This window comes from Perna viridis, chromosome 8 (assembly GCF_037379345.1).
Source record: "Perna viridis isolate PV_CMFRI_1.1 ecotype Kerala chromosome 8, ASM3737934v1, whole genome shotgun sequence".
NCBI classification, from domain to species: domain Eukaryota; kingdom Metazoa; phylum Mollusca; class Bivalvia; order Mytilida; family Mytilidae; genus Perna; species Perna viridis.
Window position 1 is genome coordinate 37,268,171 of NC_142452.1, and position 15,074 is coordinate 37,283,244.

General features: G+C 30.2%; 1 protein-coding gene across 11 annotated transcripts in view; it reads right to left on the reverse strand.

Moving 5' to 3' along the window:
* Nucleotides 1-1,133: 1,133 nt before the first annotated feature.
* The window catches only part of LOC148610382 (liprin-beta-1-like), an 84,805-nt gene continuing 70,864 nt past the window's right edge, over nt 1,134-15,074 (reverse strand). For 10 of the 11 annotated variants that reach the window (XM_088542971.1, XM_088542973.1, XM_088542975.1 and 7 more), the window contains 3 exons: nt 14,196-14,312; nt 7,612-7,671; nt 1,134-6,496 (listed from right to left, as the gene is read on the reverse strand). In XM_088542971.1, the coding sequence (XP_088399097.1) occupies nt 6,443-6,496; nt 7,612-7,671; nt 14,196-14,312 (231 nt within the window). In that variant the 3' untranslated portion in view covers nt 1,134-6,442. Of the gene's footprint in view, nt 6,497-7,611; nt 7,672-12,685; nt 12,700-14,195; nt 14,313-15,074 lie in introns of all 11 variants that reach the window. The other variant, XM_088542969.1, reaches the window with a different exon arrangement.

Below are 15,074 nucleotides of genomic sequence, written 5' to 3' on the forward strand. Positions count from 1 at the left end.
GCAATTTGCAGGAGTTATCGTTCTTGATTTCTTTTGATTAGGTTGATTTTAGTGAGAGGTTAAAGTGTGGTTTTCTCAAAAGTACAGATCTAGACACAGAAAAGACTATTGTGACATAAAAATATAGCATATATAGACTAAACAAGCGTCGTTTGTTCCATGGGTTTTCTACCCCATGACGTGGCAGTGTCTGAATTTTATAAGGGCTGGTACTTAACAACAAAACTTATTTTTACATTTATTCAAATATAAGGGTTTAGCACTTCAAACTAGGTGGCAAAGATCAAAATTATGAAAACACCAAATGTTTTTATTCTTAAATGATAACTAACGTTTCTTGGGCATATTATTTTTTACTAATCCGTCCAACATCTTTTTGTTACATCTCATCTTATTATTTTATTGAATTTCAAAATTTCCATTCTAATAAAATACTACGCAGGGTGCAGCTTAATACGACCGCGCAGATCGAACTCTGTGCTGCTTGGTACCTTGTGGTATAATCAATACACTTATGCCAGAGAACCGAATTGTGTCGGAGTCGGACAACGACGACAGCATAATACATTTTCTGCGGTAGGTTTTAAAGGTGTCTAAAGGTTTTTTTTTCATAAAAATGTCGAAGTATTCATTGTTCAAACCATCAAGCTTATATCACGAACTGACGGATTGTTCGATCAAGCTATCTATGATTTGCAGTTGACGACACTTTAATATATGTTTAATGGTAGTAAACTAGAACAGGAAACTGTAGTTTGATTATTAGAAAGTCGAAAAGTTGAATAACATAACTGAAATATTGACATTGAAAATCAATTACGAAATCAAACTTAATTGAATTTGGTTGTAGATTGTGTGTCTCGGAATGTAATACTGAATTTGTCAATAATCAAATCTTTATATTTAGTTTGAGGTCATTACAATCACCGACTGTGGACCAATCAATTAACGTTAACGTTGATGACGTCATAGTACCAAATTATTTATATGAAGAGTACAAGCTCAAATAAAACTAATAAATTTGTGCAAATGTATTAGTGAAATGCAAATTCTAGTGTGCACGAAAGACTATCTATAAAATCAAAATTTCGTATTTGTCGGCTTATTGAAAAAGAAAAAAAAAGACAAGTCCATTTTAAATATACATGATTTATTTCAGTACAGTTCTAAAATATATCTCCACTGGCATTGCACCTTCCTATAAAATGATAAAAGTATGCTGACATAATTAAAATGACATGATAAAATGAAATGTTGAACATCTTCAAATGATTTAAAGTACCTACGACAACATGACTATTCCTTGCATTGTATTAAAATAAAATAAATTTGTTCTTCCAAAAAACTCTAAGGGTAGTATGAAGTACTTAAGTAGCACTCTGGCTAAGAATCATGCAAATTATGTAATATAAGATACACCAAAAAAAAAGGCTACATATTTTTATTTTTGTCAATAAGCTGCTTTATATGTGTATATGATGAAATGTATAACCATTTATTCAAATATGCCTGTTCTTTGGAGATAATCAACACCAATAATTCAACAGAATCTATTGTATTTTAGTGTCATTTACACAGTTATCTCCCATTATTTTCAATTCTGCAGTACATTCTAAATAATTTTTATCTCCTATGAACAGGGGTTATTTGAAAAGCCACATGTTAATTTCAGTTTACTGTAACATTTGAAACAAAATATCAAAAATAACAATATGTAGGCTTTCCAACCATGAATCACATTTTGCATGATTTTTAGCTGAAGTGCTACTTAAATTTTCAATACAATAATAATCTAAAAAAAAATAAATTTCACAGTATTTTCAAAACAATGAAAACATTTAAATTATGAAATCATTTAGGACATCAACAACCAAAAAACATGGCCTGAGTAATCCTGGGTAATAGTTTTTTTTTAATAATCAAAACATTTGAACCTGTTTTAAACCTGTTTAAACCTAACTTAAGTCAAGTAACTCTTCTAGCATATAGACTGATAGCATTTTAATTAGAAAAAAAGTACTTTCTATTTCTACAATCTATATTGTTACTTGGTCTACTAAAGGCACATTAAATATTGAGGTAAAACTTTGGTTCATCAATAGTATAATATTTCAACAGTATAACTTACAAAATGTATATTATGCAATAGTTTTGATTCTTTTAGTTCATACTCCACAATTAAATCTTATAAAGTTTTATTTCAAATCATATGGACTGCTTTCAGTCTAGTGCATAATGTCACTTATATTTAAAAAGGCTATTGACTCACATTTTAAGTCCAACTAATTCTCTTCATTTTTTAGACAGATGACTTAATCATTCTTAACTGTGGCCATTATAGATATTTAAATTTTCACAAATATTGGGGGGGGGGGGGGAGTAAAGGATTCATACTGAATTGATTTCTTTACTTTGGTTTCCTACTTTTATTTAAGATAAAAGTTTAAACCACTGGTAAATGTGTGTTTTATGGAACATTTACTGGCTTTAGACCATTAAATTTATCTAAGGTCCTTAAAAAAAACTTAAAAGCACATCATACCTATGAATTTGCATGAATTTTTTCTGCAAAACTGTTACACCTCGATATCCTGAACTAGGGTGATTAACCAATGCATGAAATGGAAAGAAAGGTGCATAAAATAATGCTAAGTGGGAAACGTTTACATAATTTTCACATTCTGGCTTCAAGAGCAAACATTGCAAGTAACATGAGTCAGATACAGTTTGCTGCATTCTTTTTAATACTGTTAAACAGTTTCAAAAAACCATTAAATGTCATTCCCTGACAGAATCGGGAAGAAGGTGAAACATGGTATGGAAAAATCCATTATTTTAATAGTGTAATTTGACTATTTGCACAATCATAATCAAGCAAAACCAATAATGCAGAAAATTAAAATAATGGACTTTTCAAATAAAGAAAGTATACTTGAGTAATATTTTATTGTCAGATCAGTGGGGTTCTGACATTCATGTTTCTGATTTTTTCCGATTTGCCTGATTCTTACAAACACTTACATTTAATGTATATCAAAAATACTTTAATTCATTGTCTTCAAACTCAAGGAAAAAAATAGCTGTAATAAGGTAAAAGCAAAATAAAAGAATAATAAATATAAAATGTAACACTGCATTAAGGTGGTAGACCTGGAGTAAGGGACACAACTCATACAAATCAATAGAACGTTTGTATTCAGCATTTTACATCAATATCAAACAAGTATCAAAGTAACTTGGATTGATTTCATTCTGTTTAAAATGAAAGCATGTAAGGCTTTGATGAAAAAGAATATGATACAAGCATATCACAGATTTTAAAAATTATGTCCCTTACTCTAGGTCTATCTCCTTAAGAGAAAAAAAACGAAGTAATAACTTTTTACAAAAGCAGTACAATACACATAAGGCTTACAATTGAGTGCTAAACTCTGCCAAGATTTTTTCCCTCACTTTTTCTGACGCAGTCAGTATAGTTCCGCTTTTTACCCATTGACCTTAAAGACATTCTTCTATGGAAATGCAAGTCACCTGATCGCAATTCTGTTTCCCGATTGGTCAAATACTGATAACTTAGTGGCATTTCGAAAAAAACTATCGAAAATTGAAATTTCGTGCCATGTGTAAAATGTAGAAAATTATAAGAGAACAAAATTAATTTAACTGCGCTCGCTATTTTTTTTATAGTACTTGTTGACTTTTGCACAGCTTTAAATTTACATTCATTTGTCTAACCTATCATTATACTGTATAATAAAAAAAAAATGTTTTGCCTTTATTTTTTCTTTTTTTTTGAGCAATCATAATAATTAACTTTCTTTCTTCATTTTTTAAAATCATGATCAATATTCAAATTTTATAATATTCTTAAAAATTACATATTCACAATAGCTTTTTGTTTGCGACACAAGATTAATTGTAAAAAATAGAAAAATACTATAAAAACTTCCCAGTTTATCACTTATATTTGACTGATAAGTAGAAAAACCTTCACAAAAAATATCCAGTTAAAATTTTTGAATGAGTAGAAAACAAAACAAATGGTAATGGATCCAGGGGTTAAGTACCAGTCCACATAAAATTCAGACACTACCAATTGTTAAGTGATTCATGGTCAAGAAAAACCCACCAAACAAATGATGCTTTTTTAGTCTACATATGCTATACTTTCACATAACAACCTTTTCTGTCTTCAGATTTGCACTTTTGAGAAAATCATACATTTATCTCCCACTAAACAGCAACCAAATGAAGCCAAATCAAGAACGATAACTCTTGCAAAGTGCAAATTTTATATACAATCTATATAATTTTTATCTCAAAATCGCAACAAACAAATGAAAAACTAAGACTGATTATGTCATCAGTTACTGATTATCAAGAAGAAATAAAACTGAATTGGGTGGGTTTTTGACTTGCATGAATCACCTTCTGTCTGATTTTTAGAAAGACTGATATTTAATTAGGGGGTTGGACCCCTTTGCCGTAGTAATTTTTGTTCATCTTGTGCAAAATTTGGGCAAAAAGAGCATAAATAAAAAGCCTGAAACCCATTGGATCCCCCTTTTCTTAAATCTCTGGATTCATCCCTAACAAAACTTATCTTTCTTGACAACAAACACTTTTTATCATGAAAAAAAAAGACATTATTCTACTGTATTGTATCGAAAAGACAAAAAGTCTTTTACAAGATGTAAGTTTTTTTTTTTTAGATATAGAACAAACTCGTAGATCTCGGTGTCAAAATATCATAAAAGAAGAGAAAATGGCTTTCTAGACCTATCACTTAAACACGTTTACACTAATGTTTGACCTTATTTTGAAAAAAATTAAATTAACACCATGTAAAAGTGTATTATTATTAGCAAACAATGAAAATCTATATTAAATCATGATTCCTCTGCAAATCAAAAAAATCTTTTAATTATCACTTTATTTTAATAAACAGTTTTTTTAACAATCAACTAAGTAAGTTCATGATTTTAAGTTTTGTTTGATAAAACTTTTTAAGTTCAGTTTCTGACATAATTTCTTTCTACAAAGGTCAAACAAGTGGAAATATTTTTCCTTCTTACAGAACAACTTCTTACAACTACAAAGGTCTTTCAATAATTATCACATCTAAGTAACTACATCTTTGTTCACAATAATTACCACCTCATACTTTGCAACTAGCCGCTAAAAACAAAGTTACATCATACCATTAAGAGCATGGTAATAACGCAGTCACTCTGTATTAACCTTGAACACAAATAACTGTTCTATATTGAAATCCTTTTTCTTCATATGACATAATTTTTATTTGTTTTTTTCCATATTCTGGTAGTTATTAATTTAGTTGAATTTAAAAGTCTACAGTGTAATGTATCACTTACAAATTCTTGGAATTTATTGAAAGATGAAGATGTTATAAAAGTAAGAAAGAGTGACAGTGAGGGTGAATATAAGGTTTTGAATAGTCTTCTTTCTATCATCTACTTGATCTTCTATGACCCTCGATGGATGGTAACACAGTAATCTAAATGTCATGACCCCTGATGGTTGGTAACCCAATGAACCAAAGGTCATGACCCTTTCTGTATGAACTTAATCATGTTAATCATAATTAATCATATTATTATATCCTTCCACCATTTTGCACAACATACATCATGACAAACTTGGATAGTTATAAAACAATTAACTTTTGACATTGATTAACTGATTGTAGTTCAATGTGCTTTAGAAGGCATTTTATGCATTTCAAGATGAGAATGACAATTCAAACAGGCCTTACTTTGTAATAGTCAATAGCACTGAGCCAGATTTTTAATGTGCTAGCACACAGAAGCAACATCAAGCAGAAAGTTATAGCCTTCAACAATGTGAACAAAGACCTGTGTGGAATAATGATATAAGAGACATAATAAACACTGACACCAAGTGGAGTGAGATTTTGTTTTTTTCATTCAAATGAACCACAATCAGTTATAAACATTACAATATATTTGTATGTTAAAGAAGAAAACTGCACAGCAGATCTACTGGTATTTAAAGATTATTAAAAAAGTGACTTTTGGAACATTTTTTCAACCTATTCAATGCATAATAACATTTAAAAAGCAATTAAAGTAAAAATAATACCGTCAGATGAAAATAAAACATTGTAAATCTCAAATTTACCAAAAAAAAAGGCTAAAATAATCATCTAAAACTTAGCTAAGAATAGCACTAAGTTGATAAAGTATACAATAAGATGGAAGAATGCTATGTTATTTACATTTATACAATTAAAAATCTATTAACAGATTCGCTGTACAAATTCACTGTACAAAATCTTTTAAATCAAAAGTCAACAACCACATGAAAAAAAAACAACCAATAGTTTGCTCCCCTGAGACACATCCTGTTTGGCATGGAGCATTTTGATTGGACAAAACATTAAAACAGTTTTGTGTCACTGTCATACATTTGATGATGGCACATTGTCTAAGAATTTTTCACTAGCTAGCATATTCTGAAAACAAAAAAATAGGATATGTGAATTAAATACTTCCTTTCAGGTATCCAAAATAATTTTATATATATAAAAAGTGATACATAATCTGTTTGTTCCGAATTATTTTCAATGAATTTTAACTAACAAACAAGCCTTTTCACTTCAAGACATGGGTAGCATTACTAAATTCTTTAAATAGCTAAAAATTCCCAAAATTCTAATTAACATTAATGATAAATAAAATAAGTACATGTAGTATGAAAGATTACCAACAAGGCTTTAATTCATTCTGATGTCATACTATGAAATATCCACAATACATGCAAAACTATACTCAATGTGGTACATCCAGAAACTCTGAAAAACAGAGGCCCCTAAATAAAAATTCATTTCTCAAGCATCAGTTGGCCATTCCTGCCCCTGTCCCACTCCCTTGGATCAACCTATACAAATGTAAAAAGTTATCAATGACTGCCCCCAGCCTTCTCCTAGTCAAATCAACAACAGTGAAAATAAAATATTGCAGGATTGAAGACATGTCTGGTAAAAATGCCTTTGGTCATTTTAAAAAATATTGTTTTTTTGGTTGCCCCCCCCCCCCAACCATCGAACAAAAAAAAAGGTAATCTCTAAACCAATGGAGTTTAAATATATTTTTTTTAATTCTGTGTGTAATAATAATAAGTGTACAATCTGTTAGATAAAGAATCACACACTATAAGAATACCAAGTAACTTGTAGCCATATGTTCCCCATTGCAAAAAGTTGCAGGACAAAAAGTCCCATAACTCCTGTAAAACTTGTTGAATCAAAATGGTGTTGCAATAAGATCAACTACAAATAGTGACTAACATATCTACAACATTTTAACAAAATCCATCCAGTGGTTTCCGAGAAATTGCATTTACAGGTGTAATCGGACTAACTGACAAATGCAGACAGATGCACAGACAATTGGACACTGGTATTTCTATGTCCCATTACGTGTACAGGCAGGGGATAAAAAATGTTAAATACCGTCTTTTAAGAATTCTACCTTCCCTTACTAAAAAAAGCCTCAGCTTCCAATATTTCCCATGAGATTACTCATCTAACACTCTCAGTGGTGTTTTTCACATCTTTGTCCAACTTACCGTAAGAGAATTGATTTCTTTAGAGAAGGCACCTATTTCTTTTGCTGCTTTTTGATCTTTCTGCAATAAAAAAAAAAGTGAAACTAGAAATTGAGCCTATTAAATATTCAAAAGTGTTACAAAGAATACACAGAATTGACAAACATATATCACAAATATAGGCAGGCAAATTCAAAAGTCAACCAATATATGTTAAAATATGTGTATTACCAAGGGTGAAAAAATGTACAAAGGAGCTGACAATCTTTACAAATACTACTAAATACCTATAAATAAATGTAGACTTACATAAAAAAAAATGTAGACTGCAAGCAAGGATGGAATTTATCAGGGTAAAAATCAAGACATCAAAAATATATTCTACAGTTGGAGGCATAAAGAGCTAATCTATCTATACATGAAAATAGATGGAATGTTTGTGGATTCTGAGATTGCAAAATAAATATTTAAAATTTTTTCCACAACAACTGAAGTTGGAAGCTGTACTAATGAAAATAACAACTATCCAAATACAATAAAAGCCAACTTACTTAAAAAAAAATCTTATACAGCAGAAAGTGATTCAATTACTAATTACAATCAAAATGAGATGCTAATTAAGTAGCACTCCGGCTAAAATGTGATTCATGCGTAAAAAGTCTACATATTTTTATTTGTGATATATTGTTTGAATTGCCACAGTAAACAGAAATTAACATTCAGTTTTTCATATAACCCGTGCTCTTAGGAGATAAAAAATGTATAGAATGCACTGTAGACTTCAAAATTAAGGGATATAACTCTGTAAATGACGCTCAAATACAATGGAATCTACTGGATTTTCAATGTTGATTATCTCCTAAGAGCAGGCAGATTTGAATGAATAATTACACATTTCATAGTATAGACCCATAAAAAAACTTATTTACAAAAATAAAAATATGTAGCCTTTTTTAGGGTGTATCACATTTTTCAGATTTTGCATGATTCTTACAAAGACAGCTACTTAAAGATTTGAAAAATAGTGTTCATTCCTCTGGTACCACATAACCAGTTTTCCTGTAATCCTATTCATATTGATGACCAGTTCATGCAATCTGAGAATTGCCCACCACATGAAAAAAGTTAAAAGAGCACACTTATTCCTTTATAATTAATATGATAGATATAATAACTATTTCACAGCATGTTGAAATAGACCAGTTCCAATTTCAAAACAAATCTAGGTCTATTTCAACTTCCTGTAATTATACGAGAAAAAGACCCCACAGTTCAAGAAAATAGTACATTGCTTGATATCATTTTTCAATGATTTTAATCAACTGAAATAATTAACTCGGCTCATTGATTATTTTATTTCTAATATTACTAACTCACGACAAAATCAAGCTATATACATTTCTAGCTGACTGTTTAAAAATGTTCTAGGATTACAGACCGTGTAACACTTAACAATTCAATATTTTAAAAAGTTTTCAAAATTTATTTATGAATTTACAATTGTAATAATTTCGCTTTTTGAGAGTTTCATTTTTTAAAATTTTTTTATTGAAAATTAAAAATCGAAAAAAAGAAAAAAATATTGTACACGCCAGATGCAGCAGACGAAGAGTCTGACATCTTCAGATCTTACAACACATGATATGGCATTGGCAAAGAGTTTTATTTTGCCTAAAGATGCAAAACGCATAACCATTGCGAACAATGACCTTACAACCCAGAGGATATCAGCTGCTTCCCAGGTGAATATTTTTTTGTGCAATTCTAAAATTATTTTCAATAGTGTAATATTTTCTTTGGGAGGGAGGGTATTAAAGCAATGCTACAGGTTGTCTGGAAAGCTATTTTCTGACTTGGTACCATCCTAGTTGGGGTATGGAGGATCAGAATTCCAACCTGTTACGTTGAAGCAGTACGAAGGAGGGGATATTAGAAAGTTTGTTTTATTAATTTTGCATCCAAATGGGATGGTACCAAGTCAGAAAATAGCTTTCCAGACAACCTCTAGTACTGCACAAAAAAATAATGACCTGGGAAACAGCTGATATCTTCTGGGCTCTGGGTTATAAGGTCATTGTCAGCAATGGTTATGTGTTTCGCATCTTTATGCAAAATAAAACTCTTTGCCAATGCCATATCATGTGTTGTAAGATCTGAAGATGTCGGACTCTCGTCATCTGCTGCATTGAATAGTGGTTTTCAGGAAGAAATTAAAAGATTTTAAACAATAGTATAACACTGAAAATTCATTATTTTACCCATCCTTATCTTTCTTTTGTAAAAGGAGGAAAAATAATAAAACTTTCAACTGTTAAATAAATCACTGTAGTATACAAATCAGGATTACAAACTGGAACTACATGTAGAATAATTTTTAGCTATATAGATATGGACTATTAAAACACACACGGATACATAATATTATGTATAAAGGTGAATCTGGCTTATAATTACAAAACTACTGCATACAAAAACGGTACCAAATACATATATTTTTTTCTATTTCCCATTCCTCTGATTTCTTTTTCAAATAAATTGTTTCATTTACACTAATCCTAAATGGGAAAGCAGAATAAAGAATAAAAAAAAATAAAAAGTAAACTCAACAGTCCTTGTTTTAATTATCTCCCTTTGCAACATTTTTTGTTTTTTGTTTTTTTTTGTAGTTGGAAAACCTGAATCAATATCTAAATTTTATGATTTGTGATCTCATCATTCCTATACACTAATTGTTTTCCCTTGTTTGATATTTCTGATATTAGGAATAAAACATTGTTACTATTAACATTGACTGATATCTTTGAGAAGATATATGGCATGACAGAAAATCATACTTGCAGTTTTATGAAAAACAGATAATCTATTTAATTTGGTACTAAATATTTAGCTGAAGATCTTGGATTTTCATTTAAGGAGGTAGACCTATGGTAAGGGACATAACTCTTGAAATCAGTGATATGTTTGTATCATATTCAATTTCACCAAAATCTTTCAAGCTTTATTTTGAAACAGAATGAAACCAGTCAAAGTTACTTTGATGCTTACATGATATTGTTGTAAAATGGCGAATACAAACATTCTAATGATCTGTAAGAGTTGTGTCCCTTACCTTAGGTCTACCTCCTTAATCCAAACAAATGTATTAATAATTTTAGCCTAAAAAATGGACCAAAATCCACTGTTGAATAAAAAGGAATAACAAAATGAAAACTTTACATTGGAACAACTTCTGTATGCAGTGTTTTATTATATAAAGTGAGGTGTATATATCGGTATATCGGTATGTATTAGATAGGTTACAGGTTGAGTACAGCAACTGGATAAAACTACATGTACACGAAAATGAAAAATGTAAATTCGATGAATTTTGTCCCCCAAAAAAAAATCATCATTCTAGTACAAATAAAATTCTTGGCAAAATGTGATTTATAGTTATTTGAAATAGAGTGATATCTATTTCAATACAAATCTAGCTTGGCTTTTGAATGATTTAATAGTTCTCTAGGTAGAAATATGTACAATGTTTTGGACACTGTCTTTCAAGTTTGAATAGCTGTCAATTATGATGATCTGTTAATAATTGGCCAGGTAATTAACAGCTAATTAATTTAAAAGAGTCCAAAAAACCACACAGGTGTTCTGTAGTAATAAAGTGAGACACATTGGTAGAATGTACTGCAGATTTCTACCTAGAGGGATATTTAAATCAATCAGTAGCCTAGCTAAATCTGTATTGAAATCGGTATCACAATATTTCAAATTGATACATGTATAATACTTTCGACATGCATTCAAAATCCTATACCTCAATAAACCTTAACCATAATTTAAAAATGTAAAGAAAAAACACCTTTAACATAAAAGGTTCTTTCCAGGAAAAAAATCTCCCTAGGGGACCAACTACAAGTCTTTTTTTCTTAATTTGCATTGGGTGACGAAATGTATTTTTGTAATGGCATTGATTGTCAATTTCTCTTTATTTATTATAGTGGTGTCAGGTATATTTTCGTCCCATGAAAGTAGAAGACCCATACTGAATAGTGATTTACATATAAATTTCTTTCAAAGGATTTTTATTTAATTATTTCCTAGGTAGTGGTAATTCTTTATTTTTGAATTCAAATTCCAATTTGAAATTTTTAATTTATGAAAGAAAAACTTAAATGATGTACTGAAATTCATTAATTGAGAATTTCATAATCTAAAAAAAATTGAGAAACCTAGATAAACAATACCCATGAAAAAAAAACAAAAACAAAAACATCTAACTTATTTATTTCAATTAGAGATATAAAAATCGTGTTTTGAAAATTTCACTATAACGCAGAAAACATTTCTCCTTATAAAAATTACAATCAATAGAATTACAGAACCAATTAAAAAAATGTAACAATTTCTAAACTTACAGTCCCTATAAACCTTAACATTCTTTATTACTATAAACCAATAATTTCCGTGGTGTACTAATTTTCGTTATTTTTCGTGGTGGACAGATAAGGGTGAAAATAAGTACCCGCGATTTATTTTTAACACTATAAAACGCTACTTGTACTTTGAAATCATGAAACATGATACACGCAAATATGTTCACTTGACAGAATCCGTGAAAATTAGCAACCGCGAAAATTAATATGTTTGCAGTGTCTATAAAATGACATGAAAATAAATAACTGCTTTTTCTAAAATCTTCAACTCTAAAGTACACTTCTATATATATATATATCAGAAAGGAGACATACCATGACTGATCAATGACATGGTGGTACACCACTCTGTTAGTGGTAACCCACAATTTTTTTATCCAAATAGATAATTGTGAAAAATTTTTGTTGTTGAAATTTTGAATGGTAGTTTATGCCTAACAACCTTCCAAAAAGAATTCTTTAGAAATCATAAGAAACAATAATGTTATTGGCCACCAAACAAAGAGTGGTGTACCAATATGATTGTAATCAGTCACGGTATGTCTCTTTCTGTATTGTATGTACTTGTCCACTATTTTCAAAGATAAAACCCCTCCCATGAAATGAATTTAAAATGAAATAAAATTAAATGATAAGAGATATGGTGTTTCCAAATATGAGTCATTTCTTACCTTTTAGATTTTTTCTATGGCAAAAAGTAAAATAATATTGTAGAAATTGGAAATGTAACAAACAAATATTAACCTTATTAGCCTCATTTAGTAAAATCATCTTTAAAAAAATCCTAATTAGAGATCATGTAAAACTAATAAAAGAACAGTGTTCCAATGTCCCCTGTGAAAAAAAGTATGGAAAACTTTTAATTCACTGAAATTTTCGAAGTCCATGGGCCATAACTTCCAAAAAATCAATCAACCATAACCAAAGTCGACCTTAATCTGTAACTTATCATAGTTAGACTACATACAAAATATAAAATCAATTGGTAAAAGCATTACAAAAAATAAATGCAGAAAACTGTAAATTCACTGAAATTTTTTAAGTCCAAGGGCCATAACTTCCGTAAAAATCATTCAACCGTAACCAAAGTCAACCTTAATCTGTAACTTTTCATAGAAAGACTACATACAAAATTTAAAATCAATTGGTAAAAGCATTGCTAAAAAGTACGGAAAACTGATAATTCACTGAAATTTTCTAAGCGTCGCAGGGGACAAAAACAAAGTCCCATAACTCCTTTAAAATTTGATGAACCAGAATGGCGCTGCAATATGATCAACTTTATATGGTGACCAACAATCCTAAAAAATTGGAATAAAATCCAATGTGTGGCTTCCAAGGAGTTGCATTCATTAATTCAAGTGTGATGAACTTGGGCACAGACCGAAACCAATATTCCTATGTCCCCTTCAACGATACAGCAGGGGACCAATAACAAACATACAGAGTACCATACACCACCCATTTTTAAGGAGGTAGACCTAGGGTAAGGGACACAACTCATAAAAATCACTGGAACGTTTGTATTCAGCATTTTACATCAATGTCATGTAAGCATCAAAGTAACTTGGATTAATTTCATTTTGTGTCAAAAAAAAGCTTGATAGCCTTTGGTGAAATTGAATATGATGCAAACATATCACTGACTTCATAAGTTATGTCCCTTACCCTAGGTCTACCTCGTTAAGCTGGATGTGAACCATATAAGGCTAAAAAAAATATGCTAGGTTCTCAAGCCCCGCCGCATCCCTAAAAACCCTCCTGCATCTGCAATTTTTATTATGTTAAAATCTGGAAATTTTATATCGAATCGACTTTAAATTAGTTAACAGAATCTTCTGCGCACTTGACAGAAGGGTAAAAAAAAATGATGCAAATGAGGCTGCTATTTAACTTTGATCATTAAAAACAAAAGTTTGTCCATGGCAGAGAGGTGGCTCTTATTTCTTGTCATATTCCAGTAAAGATTTAATGCCATAAAGTATTTTATTTAACTTCTCAACATCCTGTAAGTTTACTGAATTGTTCAATTCAATGAAATTTCTCGAAAAAAGAAAAGAAAACTTGCTACTGATACAAAAAAAAAAAAAGAAAAATAAGTACCACATTATTAGATGCCTCTAAGTAAAACTATAAAACACACCCTACTTACAAATACAGGGAGGTAACTAAAGTTCTTACCTCAGGGTCAACTTTCCCATTGACAACTCTGCGTTCATAATCAATCGGACAAAGAAAATCAACGTCTTCAGCATCAGATTTACTCCTTTTATGACCAAATATACCATGCTTTTTCACCTAGAAATAATAAAAGCATCAAACATGTCATAGAGAAACAGAGCAGGTCTTGATATCTGGGATGGCAATAAGAGATGACTTTTCATTATTCCCATGTCGTTTTTTAATGATTGACGTTGGAATATTAGTCAAAAAATGATCAAAACTGACAAAACAATACAAAATACAAAAGTTTGCCAATACGGGATTTGGCCGTCCAATACAGAATTTGGCCATCCAATACAGGATTTAGCCATCCAATATGAGATTTAGCCATTCAATACGTCATTTACCCATCCAATATGATATATTGGACTAGTCAGTCAATAAATGTATAATTGTGTAAGGTTTTTCATATTGGCTTAGTTATTGGTCCAAGAATAGCCATATTGGACTAAAACGTAGCCTTAGTCTAATATGGCTAGCCTTGAACCAATAACTAGGCCAATAAGGAAAATCTTGAGCAATAATACTATAGTGTAACTGAATAATCAGTAAGCTTTGTGAAGCTAAATTTTTGCACTTTTTATTTTTTGACAAATCAATTTTTCGTGATATCCTTCATACTTAATTCTAAATATACTGAAATTATATTTTACAACTTTAATTTTTGTAATATCTGGGGTACTTGGAAAACAAAGCAAAAATTAGACTGTCACAAAAATTTCCAGTTATAAGGTGTGCCAGCAAAGCTTCAATTCACAGAGTTTGGTAGAAATTTTCAATCTTTTTATCCATTGTCCAGATAATTAACTAGCAAAGTTTACCAAAAGGTTGCTTTTA